The 21,988-nt window shown below is 36.8% G+C and overlaps 2 protein-coding genes across 7 annotated transcripts in view; one reads left to right on the forward strand and one right to left on the reverse strand.

Annotated features, from left to right (window-relative positions):
- The first annotated feature begins 3,067 nt into the window (after positions 1 to 3,067).
- Positions 3,068 to 8,341, forward strand: LOC117208949 (serine--pyruvate aminotransferase, mitochondrial). 2 transcript variants are annotated; one of them, XM_033450505.1, is made up of 7 exons: positions 3,068 to 3,175; positions 3,521 to 3,741; positions 3,826 to 4,026; positions 4,117 to 4,274; positions 4,405 to 4,560; positions 5,125 to 5,472; positions 5,621 to 8,341. In XM_033450505.1, exons 2-7 carry the CDS (start codon positions 3,565 to 3,567, stop codon positions 5,772 to 5,774), a joined length of 1,194 nt encoding a protein of 397 aa, XP_033306396.1. In that variant the 5' UTR covers positions 3,068 to 3,175; positions 3,521 to 3,564; the 3' UTR covers positions 5,775 to 8,341. The 2 variants fall into 2 exon arrangements, with proteins under 2 accessions (XP_033306396.1, XP_033306397.1); XM_033450506.1 differs by having other exon boundaries at positions 3,069 to 3,175; positions 3,532 to 3,741.
- Positions 8,342 to 9,633: 1,292 nt separating this feature from the next.
- Positions 9,634 to 21,988, reverse strand: part of LOC117208945 (dorsal-ventral patterning protein Sog) — an 86,660-nt gene continuing 74,305 nt past the window's right edge. For 2 of the 5 annotated variants that reach the window (XM_033450494.1, XM_033450492.1), the window contains exons 4-8: positions 20,523 to 20,588; positions 18,644 to 20,440; positions 17,086 to 17,237; positions 15,448 to 15,768; positions 9,634 to 11,527 (exon numbers count right to left, since the gene is read on the reverse strand). In XM_033450494.1, coding sequence (XP_033306385.1) covers positions 11,333 to 11,527; positions 15,448 to 15,768; positions 17,086 to 17,237; positions 18,644 to 20,440; positions 20,523 to 20,588 — 2,531 coding nt within the window. In that variant the 3' untranslated portion in view covers positions 9,634 to 11,332. Of the gene's footprint in view, positions 11,528 to 14,703; positions 14,849 to 15,447; positions 15,769 to 17,085; positions 17,238 to 18,643; positions 20,441 to 20,522; positions 20,589 to 21,770; positions 21,937 to 21,988 lie in introns of those variants that run through there. The other 3 variants (XR_004487797.1, XM_033450495.1, XM_033450493.1) reach the window with 3 other exon arrangements.

Genomic DNA, 21,988 nt, shown 5'->3' on the forward strand with positions numbered 1-21,988 from the left:
AAAGAACGTATACAAGCATGAGATTTATTATTGCAATTTTAAAAGTGTCATTTCTATGAAATTATGAAGATTGCTGGTAATGTCAGATATTATATTTATTGTTGAATCGCTTTTTGTCTTAACTTTGTAACTTGAAATATACGCATGTATATCTTTTCATACTTTTATGATAAAAAATTAGATGTTTTACTTGCAAAACTTTGTAACAGAGTATAAGTAAGAATACGATTACAAAAATAGTACGTATGGCATACTTTGATCAATTTAACAAAATTGTGCAAAATAAAACAGATATTTGAAATTCCTTTCTTGATGTGTTAATGCCAACGCAACGCCTATCTATGTATTTTCTTTGTGTTCTAGCGAAAGGAATGCCGCGCCAGCGCTCCGTTATGAGCTTCTAGATATGTACATTGAATACGCATCAAGGAATTTGTTCTTGCTAGAACCGTGAACTACATAATGCTTTTTACCTACAGCCTATATTGAATGATTTATCGCAACCAGTCAACTATGCAACCTTCTACAAAATGATAACAGTAAAACTAAAATGCTAATCTGCATGTTAACCAGAAAATGAGAAAGGTAGATTTTTAATTAAATTAATTGTACAGAATCACTTATGTTACATATTTCCTGCAGTTAAATATGTTCTCCCTCAGAAGAATTTTGTAATATGGTGCGTAAAACGCGCACGCATATCTGTATATTTCAATTTGACTTTTCTTAAATACGCGTTTCGAGTATGCGATTTTTATTTATATTCATTTGGAAAATAATAATTTTTTAATTGTACACATTCTAAAATGCATAAATGAAATTGGTTAATCAACTATATCAATCGTGGAATCAGTTATTTTAATATAATTATTTATATTTATATTCAAAATTTTCGTAAATTTGTTTACATTCTGCTAAAAATAAAAGAATCATAATCTTCTGACTATGTGTCCAGGATCACGTGCGAGAAGAAACCATAATATAATGCTTCACAAATGGGCACGAAAGAAGTTTTGATAAACGTAACTTGAAGCGGATCTGATAACGACTCATCGCATTTAGGAAGCTAATAGCGAACCTACCAAGACAACAAAAAGCGTTTAAACACGCATTCATTTTTTCCATTAGCACGTTTTACCATTCCATATTCTGAATCAGTGCTGTCCACGAGTTGCCCCATAGTTTATGGGACTTTCCCTATTTTTTATACTTTATATTCCTTACTTAGGTACTAGAACTCGATACTGTATTGCACAAACATACTGTTTATCTATGTTCTTTGTGAAATTCAAGTCTGAAGAAGAGAAAAAAGTAGGTAAGGAACATAAAAGGTAAATAAAGGGAGGAAGGAAAAGGGGGAGTGGGGAAAGGAGAAAGAGAAGGAAACTTAGGAAAGAAAAATGAGAAACGAGATCGCTACTGCGAAGATAGCGTTTGATCTGTCGTTAGAAGTATACATAACATGAAATCCTTTTATAAATATTTTTAACACAAAGTTTATTTACTTTATTTATTGATCTTTACGGATTCATGTTATGATATCTTATACAAAAATACATATGCATTATATAAAAAATATTTTGCATTTAATCTACATAATCTAATCCGTCCTAACTATCTAATAATGTCCCTCTCTAGTGGACACGTGCTAATTTAGTTTTGAAATAGCACTTTATTGCGCATCTTTTTACAATTGTTGCAATCGTATACTTTGTTCGAAAATATATATTAGTTATCTTTTTCCGCTTATTAATTATATAATGACATGTTTGGCAACAAAGTTATATATATTAATAATGTTAAGAACATTCGTTTGCACTTGTAATTGTTATGAATAGATAAAACGAATATTAGTACATGCCATTGTAAAGTGTGGTAAAATGTACTAAAAGTAAGGTGCTGCGAGATAACTTTAGAAGCGAATAAGCATAAGTATTGAGTGAACTGAAAGCAGGTGCGAAAGCCGGTGATAGTTATGAATGAAGTCTCTCTTTGTTTAGTTATCTTTTGAAGATGTGCTGTCTTATCTGTGATCCTACTTTCAGTAATTATGGTTATCATAAATACATAGGTCCAATATTGTTTACAAATAATGTTCAAATAAATGTTTACCAAATTCATGTTTCTTATTTTTAATTATTAAATTTTCTATAGTATTATTACTGCAAAAATGGGCATTAATATATATATGTATATCTTTATTTCCGCCTGTCTTCCGGCTTTACGGTGACTTCCAATTACATATACAAAATAAGTCAGAATAATAAACATGAAACTTACATATAAAAAAAGACATATATAATAGTAAAATGGAACAATAGACAGAAACTTGCTCATAAACAAAAACACATACATAATAATAATCATAACAATAATCATAACTTAACCTAACCTCTGTTAGCTATATATACAATTACTTACATCTATCCTTATAATCCAAATTAATATGAAGCTGTACATAAATCTACATATAGATCTATATATAGAACCTATATCTTATATTAAAATAGACATTAATACTTTGCACATATTAAATACGACAACGAAATTTATAAATTAACAGCATTAATCTTTCCAAATTATTATTGATAAACATTTGATTAGATTTCAAATAAAATTTATAGTTTAACTAATTCATAAAAACAAATCAATAACTGTATGTTTAGTCCACAGTCGTCTTACTTACGCAAATTATGATCGGATTGAGGAGGTTATCAAGCAGCAGTAGCGTATCCAACTATTTTCATCATTCAATGAAGAGATTTCTTTGTGCTGCAAGTTCGCTGGATGCATTAATAAACGTCGAAATACTTTATTCGATATGTAATATATACCCTTATTAAGTATTTGATTGTAAATTAATAACTTCTCATCCATATATACTATATGTTCCATATGTGAAATATCCTTATCAATGCGATTCCACGTCGAATAAACATGTTATGCATCATCCATTTGTTTATAAAAAAATTATACCAGTTTATCGAAGTTTATCACGTATTCTACGATTTCATAAGTCTGCTACAACTATGGTAAGATAAAATACCTAACTGCGGGAAAGATTTCAGTATGTTATACACTTTGGTCGCGTCAATAGCACTGGTTTAATAATTGTCAACACAAAATCGTGCGCTGATAAGAGTTCTGACAAGCACGCAACGCGCAAGTGGAAGTTGTAAGTGACAGCATATTCATAATAATCATAAGTTTCACGCCATATTATTATGCAATAACAAACAAAAAAAAATGGGAATAATATACATATAATTTAGAACCGGAACTATAGCGTATTTTATGCATATTTAATGATACTATATAGAAATTTTACCATTATTTTTAAATAAAATTTGTACTATATTAAATTCGATATATTAAATTATTCGATGTTATAACAACTGGAAGTAGCATCTCTTAATACATTATCACTGATATCAAGATTAAATTATCGTTTTGGTAACTCATAGAAAGAAAGGTGACGTAAAAATGATGAGTTATTTATATGCCATCTTTTACTTTATAGAAAGTTTCTAGTTTCTTTTAGAAAATTTAAAAAAGGAAATCGAAATGCAAAGCGAATGGAATCAATTGGCTGTTCGCAAGTACCCACCAAAGATACTTCAAACCAAACTGCAGTTACCGATAAAAACTTTAACGGGCCCCGGGCCGACTAATTGTTCGAAGCGAGTTCTTCAATCTCTTCAGAATCAAATTATAGGCCACCTTCATCCGGAAATTTGTCAGGTAATCATTTTTTTTTTTGTTTATGTACAAAATAGAGGTAGACTGATCATTATCAGTTTCAAAATATGTTTTGTTAATTTCTAGTTGATGGATGAGATTAAGGAAGGTTTACAATACATATTTCAAACTAATAATAGACTCACTTTGGCGTTAAGTGCGTCAGGTCATGGCGGTATGGAGGCGTGCTTAACAAATTTACTTGAACCTGGAGAAACTGTGCTCATTGTCAAGCATGGAATTTGGGGTAAAAGAGCGGCTGACATGGCTACTAGAATTGGTGCAAATGTAGGTAATACAGTTTCGAGGGGACCAACATAAAAATTAAAAAATTCACCAGTATTTACATTTAAATAGTGTATGAATTTTAAAATATAGGTAAAACTGATAGAAAAAGAACACACTATTGCTGTTACGTTGAAACAATTGGAAACAGCTTTGCAAGTGTACAATCCAGTCGCGGTATTCATGGTACACGCTGAAACCTCCACTGGTTTAAAACAACCATTAGAAGGGTTTGGCGATCTTGTTCACAGGTAATTTTGTTATTTAAGACATTTTTTATGTTTGCCATTAGTTTAAGTTGCAGTTTATGGAATGCTATCAGAAGGAAATATAATTAGAAACGTGTTTGTATAATTGATAAAATAAAAGAAATTCTTCCAGATACAATGCTCTTCTTATCGTTGATACTGTTGCGTCACTGTGCGGAGAACCGTTCTTTATGGATTCTTGGGGCATCGATGCAGTTTACTCAGGCAGTCAAAAAGTTCTCGGCGCCCCTCCAGGATTAGCACCTATTTCGTTTAGTCCACGAGCTGAGTACGTATTGCGGTTTCCTTTTATAACATCCAAAGCGCAACTCTCACATAGAAAACACCCATGAAGATGGTCTAAGAATTGGGACTTTTAGTGATCTCTTGTGAATAACAATCCAATCCGTGATGTCATCACGGTGACTCGCGCTCTCGCGTAACCCATTCGATCCTTCTGTGATTCATAACCGCAGATGGCTCCAGTGAATTCTTATTCAATGATAGTCTGACGCCTTTTGAATTATGATAAATAGGACATCGGTATTGTCTGTCAAGGCTCATCCATTATGAAGAAACCCACTTCTATAATAAAAAGTTACTTCTGTCTATTTAGTAATTTTTTCACTCTTTTTTCTAAATCTGTCAACGAGGTTACGTTCGCCTCGATTATTAACGCATAAACTCGTTGCACACATTTGCTCTCTCATCTTAGTATCAATTTTCTATTATTATTACTAATTTCCGGCCATTACTCTTAATTGCTTGCTATTAATTTTCCACACACTCGACTATTACGAGGCGGCAAATGTTTCCGGCAATTTCGTCTTACACTCTTCCTTTGTTGCAATAGGAAGAAATTGTTTCAAAGGAAGACCAAGCCTATGTCCTATTACTTGGATATGACCCTTCTCGGAAATTATTGGAAGTGTTTTGGGAACGAGAATCGCCTGTATCATCACACCATAAGCGCTACGCTTATTTATGGTCTTCGCGAAGCGTTGGCGGAAATCGCTGACGAGGGCCTGCAAGCATCTTGGATCAGACACGCTGGCGCAGCTGCCAGATTAAGGAAGGGTCTTGAATTACGGCGTCTTCGATCTTATGTGAAAATTCCACAGTATCAATTATCTACGGTTATCTCGATAGAACTGCCACCTGGCGTCGACGATAGGATCATTGTACAACGTTGCATGCAAAAGTAAGTACCTTTTACAAATTCTAATCAACTTATTGCAATTTTTTCATAGATTCTAAAATTAAAATACTTACCATGTAATTAAGTGTTTTGTATATTGTAGTTGTAAAATAAAAATTTGAGTCATTTAAGATCATAATGGTTTCTATAGGTACAAAGTGGAAATCAGCAGAGGTTTAGGACCGACTGAAGGCAAAATTTTGCGAATTGGATTGCTAGGGATTAATGCTACGCCTAACAAGGTCGACCTTATTTTGCGTGCTCTAGATGATGCTTTGAGATACGTGTCACAATCGAAGCTATAGAACATAATAAAGAAAAATTACTATTACGTCTCCTGTTGTGAATTCGAGGTGTCCATCATGTTCGATTATTGTGTATAACAACTATTAGTGTATTATACGTCTTAAATCTCTATTATATTCTCTGTATCAAACATAACGCAAGTTTTAACTAACTTACTAAACTTATTTAATTACTTGCAATTTTTTGATATTATACTGGGAATTATTTTTAATGTAATAAGGTTTTATTAGAAATGCACAGACAAAGCTAAGACGGACATATTATTCTGAATATTACTACCTATATTATATGAAGCTTTGCAACTCTCATGTTCACCGCTGTTTGACTGGTTCAAGCACAATAGGCGCCTCACCAACGCTAATGTTAAATGCATGTAATCTGTAATGTTATGTCTTTCAATTAATAACACAGATGCACAAACAAGACTCAATCAAATGTATTTGTTTATTAATGGAAATACTGAAATCGGCATACAATTACCTCTAATATAATTATTTACTTATGTTCAGTTATACGTTTTATTGCATTAATTAGCAATATCAACAATTGGTTACACGCGTCTCTCTCATTCTCACATTTGCTTTCGTTCTCTCTCTGACTTGTTTTCGTCGAATAATAATACACGTACACGTACAATCATGTACCTGTAATGCAATTACAACAAGCTTGTCGAAATAACAAATGATTCTAGCGGATTAACGATTAATTACGAATTAATTGACAATCGTTTTGGCATCGTACAAAATATCACCATCTTTTAAATATACAAGATTAACGATTCGTATTAACAAATGAACAATTCCAACTGATCGTGTACCACATTTAAATTGAACTTTCAAAAAATAGACTTGGTTTTATCAACGATATTTTACACTTAATTTACTATGAGATGTATTGTCTGAATGTACTGTCTATCCACTAGACAGATTCCGTACTGATCGCTTCGATTGTTAATTAAAACTTATTAAGGCACTATAAAAACGCGTTGTCTCCGCGATTCTTACATAATAATTTACATACATTTACAAATTGACATTATCGCATGACATCCATCTAAGAGATGTATATATCTATAGATTTATATATTCGATTATTCATCTATACAATCATACATCGAATATGATATGCTCCGCCATTTATTCAATTTATTAATTTCGGTATTGATTGTAATAAAGCTCGATTATTTAATATGGATGGCAAAAAAATCGGCATGTTTCTATTAATTAACAAAATAAGAAAAAAGAAATAATGCGAGCTTAATGTATTCTCAGGACGATACAGTATTACGATACAGGACGAGTACAGATGACTTTAAATAATTGTGAAAATAATATTTATATATAATGGCAATAATAATAAAATAGAATAAAATAATGTTAATGTTAATAATAATAAGCATCATTGATATTGTCGAAAAGTTTGATGACGCATGAAGATTCTATATAATTATATATAAATATTATTAATAGTAAAGAATAGTCGCAATATTAATAGCTCGTTTATAGTAGTCGTCGTGATTCTCATTACATATTATGTATATACGCCTATGTACAAAAAACATTGACAATCGATCACCGTTAAGGGTTTTATAATCAATTAAATATATGCACGTTAACAATTATTAAGGCATGGATAGTCTCGAATGTTCACAAAGTTTCTCACATATCAAACGCTCCAAATCTGTTCGGTATCGGGCTACATTACCGTTCAGCTGTCGTAGCACCAAGAAAGGTGGTGTTCGTGTCGCACGGAGTAACTTCTAATCGTTCCCACTGGATCAAGACTGCCATTTACCCTCTAAAAATTGCTCTACGTATATCTACCTTACAATGAGAGCCGCATTGAACGAATAGAATTCCGAAAGAAATATTCTAGTATCTGTCCATCGTGAAATATTTTCATATTTTGTAAAAATATTGTGAATTATAAGAACAAAAATCTAGTTTGTCATATAAAATAAACATCCTTTTTACAATTATGAGTTAATTTGGATTATCATAGAAGAAAATATATATTGTTTCAGTAGAATTTAGATAACATTTATATGGACAGTTCTCACTCTTTTATTTTTTAAATATTCGAAATCGTTGAATATTCTGACAAACATTAGCTAAATTATATTTTGTTAATTTTTTATGTGAAAGATACATTCGAAATTAGCCAATTATCATAGTATTGACAAAATATTTGTTTATCACAAGTAGTAAAACAAGCTCGTTTTTGATGGATATACTCGACAATTACAAATAAATATAAACAACGAGTGTACTAAAAACGTAGAAATCGTTAAATGAAACTCTCTTTGTAATACATGTTGCACCTTTCATTGTATTATCTTGAACCTGTTGACCATGTAAAGCGGTAGACACTCTCCTGGTGTGCACGCTCTATTGGAAAAAGTGCCGTATCAAAAGTGTTGAAAGTAAGCAGGTCTGCCAGCTGCCGGGGCTACGCATAAAACCGCTACCCGTGTTTTCATCTCGTCTTTCATCAGCGATCGGATCACCGCTCGTTTTCCGCAAGCTTGCCCAAATGAACACTCCAGACGCTTAGACTAGATCATAAAGAAATGCAGAAGAACGACAAATCCGTGACTAGTGCGTCACAATGCAGATTAAAAGTTAATATAGCGAAAAAGTTCGGACACTACATAATTTAAAAAAATTGAGATTATCTATGTAAAATAGATCGAAGTTAGTATCAGAACTTCTATACTTCACTATATTTTTCATTGTGTTCTTTAAATGTTCGCCTTCGCTCGCTTCTAATTTGCGAAATTTCCGCTCGAACGGTGAACCACTCGCATGTACAAAATACTAAAATGTTACAAAACTGGACAAAATCGTTTCTTTCGCGTCTTGTTGTTCATATTCTTGCATGACATTAAGAAGAAAAAATAGTTTCATGTGAACTGCCAAGCAAAATTGATCGAAATTGCGAGAACGATAAGTTAGGATCGTTATACAATTTTTACAAATATCCCTTCTCCCTCTATATCGCATAGTATCTTTTCCTATTCGATTACGAATGTTCTATCTTTTTATAAACGCTTTCATCAATCGACATACGCATAAAAAAACTGACGCAGTTCTACACATTCATTCAAATAACATGCACCCCTGTATGTTTAAAGATGGCGACTCTCAATTTTATCCTTACCTAACTCCGATTTTTCAAATTCTCTGTAACACATACACAGACTTTGAATCGAGATTATAGCCGCGATCCTCCACTTTTTATTTAAAATTCACTATCGAATAATTTAAAGAATCTAACAATAAATACGCTTATAAGTTACAAGAGAAGCCATTTCCATGAGATTACAGGCCGACTCATTTAAGGTGTCGCATTCAATTAATATTTAACAATAATAATCGCGATTAGTGGATATAGTGTTGATAGTAGCGGTGAATATTTAATAAAATAATAGCAATATTATTTATACTATTAAAAATGGTAATAGAAATATTAATAATAATCATAATGACAATCATGATAATGTAAAACAAATTTTCGGTGACGATGTATACCATGAATCGCAAACGATAAGATGAACGATGATAAAACAATGGTGATACGAAGTTGATGAAAATGAATAATGATTTATAACATTAACGACATTGATATCACCGTTAATAGTAATGATGATGATGATGATAATAATAATAATAAAAAAAAAGAAAATAATAATAATAATAATATAATAATAATAATAATAATAATAATAATAATAATAATAATAATAATAATAATAATAATAATAATAATAATAATAATAATAATAATCCGTAGCAGTAATAAATTGCGTGGAGCTAATACAGTGTGATATAAACCTTAGCGTGTTTTTGCGCTATAATGATAACTGATGCCACCATCGGAGGTTCTTCAGTCTTCTTTGGTTGCTGGGTAACTCGATAAGGTTGGTGGGTACAGTAGGGCTCTGTACTTGCCGCCACGACTTTAAACTCTCTCCAGAAGCCAACTTTCTTTTAAAAAATAAATGTAGCGAAACGAGGAGAGAGATTCTTCGATCGCTCTGATTACAGTAAAGTAATAATGAAAATAACTCTCTCCAGAAATCAGAGCAGCAGACCGGAAACGACCTCGCGTCCCGCCAAAATGCAAACCAGGAGATGAAATGAAAGGTAACGTACACCGGATAGAGCCATTTTGGGATAGAAGAGACTGAGAGTAACATATCTGAACTGATAAGAGTGAGTATAGCATTAAAAAAGCAGGTTTTAAAAAGTAAGAATTCTTTGCAGACGAAAAAGAAGAGATAGGCCTGACGAATATGGAAATTAGAATCGGAACTAAAACAAATAATACGGCAGAGAATACAAAATTCTTTGAAATAATCTTGATCGAGAGATTAAAATTTGGAAATCAAATAATTAAAAGCTTTCTCCAGATTTGTATTTTTCTTCGTTTTCGAATCTCTCTTTCTCTTCTTCTAGCTTTTTCGTCCAATACATCCGTCATACTATATAACATACGTACACATATGTACATATGTATGTATACGAATATAAACGTGTGCATAGCATACGTACGTGTATGCGAGAGGTCATTCGAAGATAGAGAGCAGTTGGCTTCCGGTCCGTTGGTCCGTTGATGAGAGCCAATTGATTAATAAAAGTCTGGTTGTGGGTGCTGCAAGGGACTCTATAGCGCATAACCGAGCAAGCGACGAGAATATAAGAATAACGTCTGACGAGAACGATCCACGTTCCTTCCTGTTTTGCCGTGCTCGCACTATATTGTTATTGATATTATCATTATTATGGCTTCCTGCGATGGCCACCGATCATCCCAGCAGCGAATCTTTCTGTTTCACTGATTACCATCTTCCGGCTGTGATTTATCATTCCCGAATATAGCATTCAAAATGAGCACCAATCGTTTCTTCATAGATTCTTCTTTTCTTAAGGATGGCTGCTGCGCTGGATATGACGCCGTGCATTTCCAGCATCCTCTCTCAGAACACTTGTTTAGGATGATTATTCAATCATAAATTCTGGAAAATCATTATTGGTTACCATATGGAGAGATAGCAGACTTTGCAGGCGATTTATTCAAAACCGACCAAATTGACCAACTTCATACAATATACAGACCGAGGTGCCTCACTGCCCCTTATCTCGCCTAGATGGCTTCGTTTAATCTCGTTCCTGCATAAATTGAATCTTGAATCTTGCATAACCTAATGATATGCCTTCCATATTGTTCTACAACGTTCATTAATCCAAAGAGGCTAGTTTTCAAACAATATGTGTCTCTGAAACTGTACAATCGATGGTGCTGGCAGACTGTAAGAACCATCTGTAATTTTCTCCGTACTTCTTGATTTGAATGTAGGCTTCTGATACTAATTCACTTCTATCACTTTCTCATAGCTTCCCGGTCGCTCTAGAATCGCTTTGGAATCGAAAGTAGCGACGATGACGACGACTACGGCATGGCTAATCGATGGCTATAGAGAGAAACGAGGTCCAGGAGCATTACCGTGGACCAGGATACTGCTCGAAGGAAGCTTGGTAGCAGCGGCTGGAACTACTCAGCTGAGTTCACGTGGTGTCACCGAATGCCGAGCTGGATGATGATTGTTACGATGATGACGTCTCGCCCGGCGACACTGGACCGTGCAACAGTCATCACCGTCTGCAACGTACTCGCCGCGTTTTATCTGGTGCGCGATCGTGTTGCATAGCGCCCGTGGACATCGTTTCCTGTCGCACCTGACCTCGCCATTCTGCAAACATTCAGACATACGGCGAAATTCGCTTTAGAACCGACGCCATTTTTCAATTTAGATCTGGGCATCGCGTTTCGTAATTTTTATATAAATATCGAGCTTTTTTATCGCGTCGTTGGTTATGTTTTTACGATATGCTAAATTATGTACAACATGGAAGACGCAATGATAATAACGCACTTTTTCCAGGAAATGTAACCCTAACCTACAACCTTAACCTTACCTTACCTAACCCTAACCTAACCTTAAAAGTAAGGCATGTTTCTATTAGAAGACACAAACTTAACCTAGGTACAATAATAGTAAATGTAATTTTTCTTTCAGAGGACACAAACCTAACCTACGTATAATTGAGATGACGTAGTGGACGCTAAAACGAATGTATAATAGAGACACATTGGAATAATATCTTGCGGATGATCTCGCAATTACAACAATCGAAAAATAGCAGTACTTTTTCCCCATGTAGTGTTGGTCCGCGCGCACAATCCGTGGCTGCGTTCCATTTTCATCGTAATGGATGGACTCTTTTGGGTCGGTCCAGGCGAACGAGTCCGGTTAAAGGTTTTCTCCTTAAAGGTTTCTGGTCGTGGCCGTGTCTGGATATGACAACGGGGCTACCATTGAAAAACTTCTAACGAGTATATATTGCGAAGCCGTGCGAGTAGAAGTAAGGCAAGTCGCAAGCTGTTTCATCGATGAGATCTTCGCATAAATGATGAAATGCGAACGAAAATGCTCGGAAGAATTTCTTTTTCCTTATTTGAAACGCGGCCAATAATTAATTATTTACTCACATGTATTGGAGATTTAATACGAATAGCGTGACAATTAAAATTTTAAAATAAAATATTTTATCATGTTTAAATCATAAAATACAACTGCTTTTCACCATTTGTCATTTAAAAGATTTCCAAGTTTTTTGATATCTTTTATTATTTGATCTAAAGCTTTTATGGAACTAGTCTGTTATTTATTCGTTTATTTCAGGTTATTCAGGTTTGTTGTTATACGAGCAATAGTAATCACTGAGAATGTTAAGTCGAGTCATAACTATCTGAAGATAGATAGAGGTAGACGATCCTTAATTCGTACAATAAAATAAAAATCTGATCATTATAAGACTAGCAAAATATAAAAAAAGGCCTGCGAATGAGCCACAAAATTGACTGTCAGTTTTTCTGTGTATAAAATTTCCGGCGTTATTGGTAGATTCGATCATAAGGAAAGTGCAAACGACCATTACCATTGAGTACTTTTAGTAAGATAGATATATCGTTAATGTTAAAACCTTCTATAACCTTGAACGACCTTTGTTCCAACTTGTAGAACACGTCTGGACAAGTGTCGTTGCACCGAGACCAAAGAAGGATACGCGAGTCCGCGAAAAAAATCAAGGCGCCCCTGAAATTTCCTGTACACTTCCATTCGAAAGAAAGTTAGTCTATGTTTCACGGAAACCGGTTTTTCGTATTGTTTAAAAAGATATCTCGCTAGTCTATATAAATTATTCAATATTCAGTATTGTTTAACCGCGATAATGTTGTAAACATTATACTAGACTCGTTTAGTTTCATTTGAAACATTATTTATAAAAAAAATGTTATTGAGCACGCATGTAGAAAAGGATGGTGAAAAGAAAAATTGGTACGAAATTCTAAATTTTAACTAAAAGCTTCAAATGCTAACGTGATGCGTGTCAATTACCAGAATTTCTTGAAAAACCTAACCTTTTAATTGAAAATAAATAAATCTTTTACGGAATCGTATCTACTCGATGCATTTTGCCAATGATGGTAGAAAGGTAGTAAAGATGTGTCTCCTCAATCGTGTCGGCCAGCAACTTCAAGCACGAGTGGAATGCAGCTGATGAGAGGGTAACCAGCGATCGTGTAAACCGGAAATTGTCGCACTTGCTGGCTAAAGTACCGTGACGATCTCGCGCTACTAGTTCTCAACACTACACGTCCAATAAGATCCACTTCACATCATTACAATACCAAAAGAAATCCATTATTAGTAATTGGACTTTGCAACTATGTTCTATCTTTCTGTACTACCGATAATGAAGAACGCTGCAAAATTTTTTGTCTAGTCCCGCAATTGTCCTAACAACATAGTAGTAAGTTTATAATATGTGTTAAGATATATCATTCAGCTATTCTCATAATTGGATCTTTGCATCTGTATCTTACTTTCTTGTAGCTTCGCAAATTGCACACGTGCAAACCATCAATTTCCCTGTGACAGCAAAGTGCATTGATACTCTGACGATTACAACTAATTTCTAAGTTTATAAATAGAATGACTATGTTGATCATCCTAGTTTCCCTGTAATTCATGTAACGTAAAGTTGCATTTACTATCCACAGCACTAATTTGCAAATTCTCAAAATTAATTCTCGGCACATCTTACATCGCGTATTTAAAAAATGATATCGATTCATTTAATAACTCAATTTATTTTAGTTACCCACAATTGCACCAAGTGTTCGCCAAATGCAGCGTACATCTCTATAATATCAATCTAATCGAAACGCCTTCGATCCGTATTTTCGCGAGATTGCACTGAATGCCCTATAAATGCAATTCATACAATCACGTATCAGCCTAATCTCACAACAGCCGCAAATTGCAGCGAGGCTCTAGTGGTCGCGGTTACAAACTGCCCTAACCTCTCTACCAGCGAGGCGTGTAATCATAATCTGCCGAAATTCGCACGAGCGCCACCGTCGATTGAAAGGATTCGCATTCCGCGCGTCAAATGGTGGCCAATTGGCGGCCACAAAACCGTCACGATCCGGGAACGATGGACCGCGCTTTCATGCACCGACGCAATCTCATCTTTGCCGCACTTATCGCACGTGAACAAAGAAAAAACGACGGTAGATCGACCACGAAGAATCTCCAATGACTCTAGCGGCGCTCCGCGCCAACAGTAATAGTCTCGAGTCGTTTCGAGCGCCTGACTTCAATTCTAGACTTTGCAATATTACAAAGCTGAAGTATATGAAGTATTTTAAGTTGACAAATAGAATATATGAATCATTTCTTAGAGTTTAGAACTTTTAAATATCCTACTTTGAAAAGATTGTTATTTATATAGAGGTTATGATATAATTGAATAAATAATATGGTTTGTAATAGGTTTCCTATTAGATATTTCTTCCAAGTTACAAGAATTTTGCAAGTGTTTTGAATAAATTATCTCATATTACAACACGGGCCTCACGAATCCCACGGAGTCGATTTATTACAGCGTTTAATTAGATTATACAAGAATCAGTCAGCGGTGTGTAGTCGGTGGAAGAGCGGCGCCTGTGAGATACGAGGTGCTGATTGTTAATAGACCTCGTGCATAATTAGTTACGCTAGACTAATTTGTAAAAACCATTAGAACATGAAACCGGGTGCTACTTGGAAACAGGACAGGACAATTATTTATACAAATAACTGTCATCTATCCACGTTGCACAGTCCCTGTTATACACCTTGATACATCTGAGCAAATAAAACTTTAGAAGTAGCTAATAAGTACTAATAAGAAAATTACCTATTAAAATGTCACGTATACCATTGTACATTTTTGAAACTCTCGAATCTCTCTCTATGAATTTACTTTAAACTAGAATCTAGGATCTACGTAGATCTTTCAAGTCTGAGAAAAGTTTTGCAACCCCGACTAGTATCATATAATGCAACTAATAAGATAACAAAATTATCCATATTGCATACTTTCAAAACCCTTAAAAAGTATTACTTCAGATTAACGTATCACAAGCTTCCCAGATTCTCCAAGTATGTATAATAAAAATTCTCAAACTACGACCAGTATCAAAACGACTGCAGCGCCGCCACGCGGGAAAATTCGTAAAGATAAAAAATGAAACGCGTGTCTATTAAACAGTGATTCTCACCTTGCACCTGCACTTGACGCATTTCATTTCTCCGTGCGAGTGGACTCGTGGATGCCACTCCATCCCGTTCTCATACGGACCACCAAGGGGATACTTGCAACCGCCGGAAGCCAGTATCTCATCAGCAGTGCGCCTAGTGGATGGCGCCGCCTGGTCCCGTGGTAAACGTGTCGTGTCGCCCCCAACTCCTGCGATCGTGCTAGGCGTCATCGCCGGACACTGTCTGCAACATGCCTTCTTACTGGGTCTGAAGGCGATCTTCTCGTCGCAATCCAATGGCGGGCACTGTACCCGCGGACATTTCACCTCTAGCGTAACGGGCTGCAAAATAAATGGACGTCCACAGTCAAAACCTAATGCCGCGTTCACATTGCGACTATGAATGATAGGAGGTCCTCAATCTCTTTGTTCTCAACCCTTTGTAGTCTGAGCATTCATAATATTCAGTGAAAGAAACAGATGTCTACCTATGTTACAATCCTTTAATTATGTTCATAAAAATATGAAATTATATACAAAGAAAAAAGTCAAAGACTCAGATAATCGAAGCAATCAGTTCTCTTTCTACATGGATTACATTGTTCATAGTTAAATTCCATGATACTAATTGAATTCCAAATAAGTATGTGAACGCGATAAGGTTAAATCGAACAGCCAGAGTATCAGCTTCTGATTTGTCGACGTATACAAACACATTATCCGGCATCAGTGTTTCTACTCATTACACGTACGGAGTTGGTCAAGCGCGATTTAAGTGACAAGCAACGAATCAAAAGTAACGTCTTATCTCCGGTAATGAACATGACTCGGTGCAACGTGTCTCCAGGCATGACTTCAAACAATTCTCTAATATCTATTTAGAAAGGCCTGTCACTGATTGCCGATCGCGGCGCTCGCAACACGGAGCTCCTTTTCATGACTCGGCAGAGAGCAACCGCATTCTTCTGGCGCAACGAACTCGCGCGAGCGCGCCCCGGTGTCTAGTTGAATTTTTCATTCGCACGAAGCTTTTATAACCGTGTTGCCTACGAGAGAGCGCATTATAATATATGTCGCAGGATCGACGCCGATGCTGGAATCGTTACGAAACTCTCTGGCCGACCGCGACGAGAGTGAACGTATGGTAAAGAAGTAAACAAAGAATCTGGAAAAAGTCAGCCGTCTGCGTGGAATTCGAACCGTGCCTCGGAACCGTCGTGCCTCGCGCGTTTCAGCCGCTCTGTTCCGCATCATGGGACCATTTAAATTCCAACACGTTTCGAAATTCGACCTAAGGTTCAAGAATATTTACATCACCGCTTATTGTGCTCGGCAGAAAAAGTGGTACTCACGCGAGAGAAACCTTTGGAACTTGTCTAAATGAATTATAGACTGTTAATCATGGGAATACGTAGTAAATATACTTGGAAATATTCTATCTTTACAAAACTTGAATTTCATTCGTTTACTTTAACAAAGTCTGAAGAATTTCGTGCAGAATTAAGTTTTCTTTCTATAGCTTGACTGTAATCGGCTCACCGGTCACTTCTCTGCTCTAAAAAAGTGATTAAATGGCGGAGTATCGCTATCTCAGTCGATTAAATTCACACGTACCACTACAGAAAGGCAATGGTAGATTAAGAATAATGAAAAACTTACATCACACGTGCAAACTGCGCAAGTGTCGAACCCCATTGGTGGCAAATATGGATGCCATGACGCTCCTGGTAGGTGGAACTGGCCAGCCAGTGTGCAACCTCTTGTCACCGAACTGACATTCTTCCCCGTCGCATTCATGTTGATCCCTGGACCTATACGAACAATCCATGCCATTACTCCAAGCCGCGTATTTTTAGTTTATGTTATTTGTCGCAACATACATGCGCAACAACATAACCTATTTACGAGCGAATCTTCCAGGAAATTGTTATATACCCGTTAAGCCGAAGCGAACTGTACTAGCGGCTTTTAGATACAAATAGCGCAACAAATAATGAAACCGGATGAACAGAACATCGTAATCAATTTAATTAGATACAGTAGGACATCAATGTACCGGCGATGTATCGAAGAAAATGACGCATTGCTTTAATTTGATTCTACTAGAGGGCTTTTTCTCGACCAGCAGCAACCGGACTGATACGTCTCTATCGCACACGACAAATGGTTAGTAACTTCCGATTTATTCGACCGATTAATCGGTCAATGACAAAATTAATGATTAAATAAGTTTGACTCAGCTTGTAGAATAACGTGTTCGTCGTCGTATCAGTGATAAACACAAATCCAATTAACATTGATTAAAATAAATATTAAAATAACAGTATATATGTATATCTGAATTAAGGAAATTATATCGTCCACGATGAAACCATGTTTCCTCGAGGCAAAGATTTCAACGTTTGAACGGCTCTTAATGTTTCTTTGCAAAAAACGAGGAGTGACAAGTGGAATCGGACAAGTTGCGAAATAAATTTGCCTTATTTCACGATCGATAAGCGATCGTGTAATCTAAACAGGATCGTAAGTAGCTGTAACTAATTCCGCGCGATTACTTTCATCGAACGTGTCACGGTAATCGGATTGAATATTGGCCACGGTCATTCTCTTAATTCCCTACGACTCTATGGTGTTTGTTGAAACGACGGGATACGAAATTGAAGGATAATTAATCCGGCGTTTTCTACGGTTTATTCTAGATTACGAGGATTCTAGTCGTGTTTCTGATATAAACATAATTCCTTATGATGATGAGAATTAAAAGAGCTGGTCGATAAATATAGAAGAAGATGAAGACTTGATTATAGTTTTAAGCGACATCAATTTGCAGAAGCGTTTAAATATTAAATTGAATAAAAGAAATTCAACGTATATTATGATGATGAGATAGAAAGAGGTCCCTGAAGACGGTACAAGAGAGAGAAGAATACTGTCCACTTTAGCTCACAGTCTAGCCACGTTACATGTTATACTGCTTAAAATACGATTATGAGTTAAACGCTTGAATTTATTAAAAATAATCAATTAGGTCTGCCTTTGTTTTGGAGGCCTTTTTCCAGTTCTACACAGTATAAGACATATGAGCCCTGCATGGAGTTCCAAGAACAAGCTTTCTTCTTAATAAATCAACATAAAAAATCTTGTTTTTCTATTATATACATATCTTTCCATATAAATGAGAAATAAAAAAAAAACAGTGAAAATAAAAATAACTTACTTGAACAAATAGGACAACAGTGACCAGAAGCAGGCCTCAACTGCTTGCCCTCAGCGCAGGTAAGAACTGGACAAGGCATTGGATCGCACTGTGGTAGTCCACGGTGACAGTGGCACATGTAGCACGGATCTGTGCTGGAGGTCCACTGAGTACCCTCTTCGTAAAATCTAGTCTCATGGAAGCACGCGCCAGTTTCAATATCCGACCTGGGTGGGTAAAGATTATACGCGACCACCGAGGCAACATCGTTATCCGCATAATGAGGAAGACAGCTGAGCGGCGCCCTGGCTTTGAACGGAGCCTTCAAAATCCTTTCAGCCTGTTTATCAGTTACTTCAAGGAAACCAATACCAGATTCAATTCTGTATAATTCCACTGGTGAGAGTCCAGTGACAGAACCTTCCAACACGTATCCAGTGAACTCTTCCAATAATCTCCTAGCTACAGGTGCTCCTTGAACTACTAAGGGCATGGTTTCTAGATAAAGTCGGAGGGTGCGTGGCTCGTGGCTGTTTGTGGAAGACGTTTGAGGGAAGCCAGCAATTTCAAGCTCATAATGTAAAGAGCAGTCTAGATCAACAGCTGTCCAGACCAGACCAACTGGACCAGGATTTAAAGGTTCCTGGGACAGTCTTCTGAGCAAAACAGGTGCAGCAGTATCTTTAGCATCAGCTACAGGTCTCTGTAGTAATCGGCCACGCAACATAGATCCAACGTGCGAGGCAGCAACAACTGCAAGTTCTCCATTAAACAAGGGTTCAAGGAATCGTGGTCCTGGACGCTCTAAGGATCCATTAGCTAAACCATCAACAAGAGAAGGCGTCAGATCTTCCAATTCGGTGCGACGTTTACCTCCTTCATCTACTAATGTTACCAAAGGACTCTCTTCTTCCAGTCCTATCAACTGAACGCCATAACGCAACGAACCAGCGCGATCTAAAAACGCCCAGGCCAATCCAGAAGCTGCTGAAGGTGTTTCTGAGATCAGCAAAGTTTGATACATCTCGCAGTTGGCACGTGGACCCACTACCCCGGCTAATCGAAGTGCCTGAGGATCTTTTCTTGACATTATGCTAATAGAGAGCTTGCCTCTTGTTAATAAACGAAGGTCCGCCCCAGATAAGGCGCTCCGAACTTCCCCAAAGTTTAATTCGTTCGACGGCTTCTTCACTATTATTTCCTCTCGTAAAACTACATAATCCTTCTCCATGTGTTCCAATTGGACGATTAGTGGTACTTCGGAGACATCGTTAGGTAGAAAGACGCCATTGAATACCAAAGATACGTGGATAGATGGCGCTGATGCCGAGGACGCTGAAACTATGGCGGTAGCTCCTGCACCTGACATCAGCGAGCGATCCACTCCCATTGTGGGCTCCAACAAGGAAGAATACTGTTCCGTGGACAGGGCGCGATAACGGGACAACTGTCCAGTCAAGGTAGCCGACGGTTCCCATATAAAGGACACGTGCAGGCGTTCCTCACGCAGCAGTTTCCTGTAATCTCGAGGGACCCTCCTCCATACCCCACAAAGTTTACCCGTAGCATTTTGGTACACTCCACCAATAGGGTCGATCGTCTGTTCCTCTAGAATACTTCCCGATCCATCGATAAATTGTATGTTTCTTGGACGAGGAGTGGATGTTGACAAATAAAAGGAATAGTACAGATTTTTGCGGTGAAATGTGAAACGACCTGTGGCCAGATAGTTATAAGCACTGTTGTACATTGATGTCGGGCTGGGTTCATCGCGACGTAGTACCTGAGATGTTTTACCAGTTAAAAGTGTCCCAAAATCTGGAAAAACGTGAGAATACATTGGGTTAGGTTTGGATAAATCTTCGGATGCACCGAATTGCAAATTGATGGGGACAATTACGTTTTAGACTGCGTTCCTCTTCCTCGGAGGTCAATTGCGCTGGCAAATCCTGCACTATGTCGCTACCTGTAACACGGTAAACGATCAAATTTCACTCAACAGTTTATATAACAAACGTTTTTTCGCTATGATTATTTTTTACTGTTGAACGTCTATCTAACAATATTTCCCCTTCTAACTTCTCGTAGGCAACTTAGTTTGTTTATTTTCCTGTCGAAATTTTACCCGTGATCTTAGGAGCAAATTTTTATTGTTTGTAAGAAAAGTTCCCGTAAAAAAGTTAGGCGCGGATATAAAGATCCAACTTGCTCATGGAAAGTGCGAAAATATGTTTGCTAATGGAGAGCTAACCTTCCAAAAAATTTGAAGTATCAGCGCCATAACGGATTTTCAATTTCCCATAACGTCAAAAGTCGCTAAACTAGCGATGAATACCGGTAAGATCGTGGCCCGCAAAAAAACTTACTTTATTGCCTCGTAAAACGATCACGCGCGCGCCACCGTCGCCCAAACTCCTTCCTTCTGGCGAGAAACTTCTCGTTAAAGCTCATTTTGTATGGAGCAATGATATATGTCGAGGCTTTATACCGGTCGGCGTAATGCCCATATCGAATCTCTAAAATCGCACATACGAAAGTATTTAAACACTTACCACGGAAAAATTTGATGTATATATTCTATGTGAATACGTGTGTCAGGTTTGTATCGTATAACACACATAATACAATCATAAAGGATTTCTACAAGTGTTCAAATACGCGAACCACTGTACGTCGCTTCGAGAGAAGATGTACGCACTTCTCCCATTTTCGTATTCTTCCTCGTAAGGATAATAGACGCGTGGTATGCACGTTAAAGCAGCGTATCACATCTTCGATTGTAAAGTCAAGAGATCTCGTATGGTGGCGTATCGATTACAAGGCGGCAAACACATTGAAGTCGCAACGTAGAACAAAAATAATCGATGGAGAAGGTGGGTAAAGAAGATGAAAGAAAAGTAGAAAAGAAGAAATTAACTACAAATAGAAAGAAGGAGAACCTAAAGGGGAGAGGAAAGGAGAGAAAGAAAGGGAAAAGAAAAAAAAAGAGTGAATCCTCATTCAGCCAAGATGTGTGTATGAACCATAAAGAATGCCCGTGGGGTAAGAAAAGAGGAGGCTGGCGCCAACCACCGCTACTTTGAATGTTGCTTTTATGGCGCATACCGCGCCGATCCAGCCGCGCGGATACATTAATTGGTATACGTACAGTGTACAGTGCGTGCCAGTGACAGCCACCAATAGCCATGGAGTATCGCGACACGCCGTGCCGTTTCACCTTTCTACCCGTCGTTTCTATACCTCTTAACCTCTCGATTTATGGATATTCGTTGCACAGGATTTTATACCAGCACGTTTCCTTACTAATTTGTTTCTATCTTACTCTCTTCGCAATTGTACGAAGCGGCCATCTTCTTTTTCTTTTGC

This window comes from Bombus bifarius, unplaced genomic scaffold (genome assembly GCF_011952205.1).
Source record: "Bombus bifarius isolate JDL3187 unplaced genomic scaffold, Bbif_JDL3187 scf7180000008165, whole genome shotgun sequence".
NCBI lineage: Eukaryota > Metazoa > Arthropoda > Insecta > Hymenoptera > Apidae > Bombus > Bombus bifarius.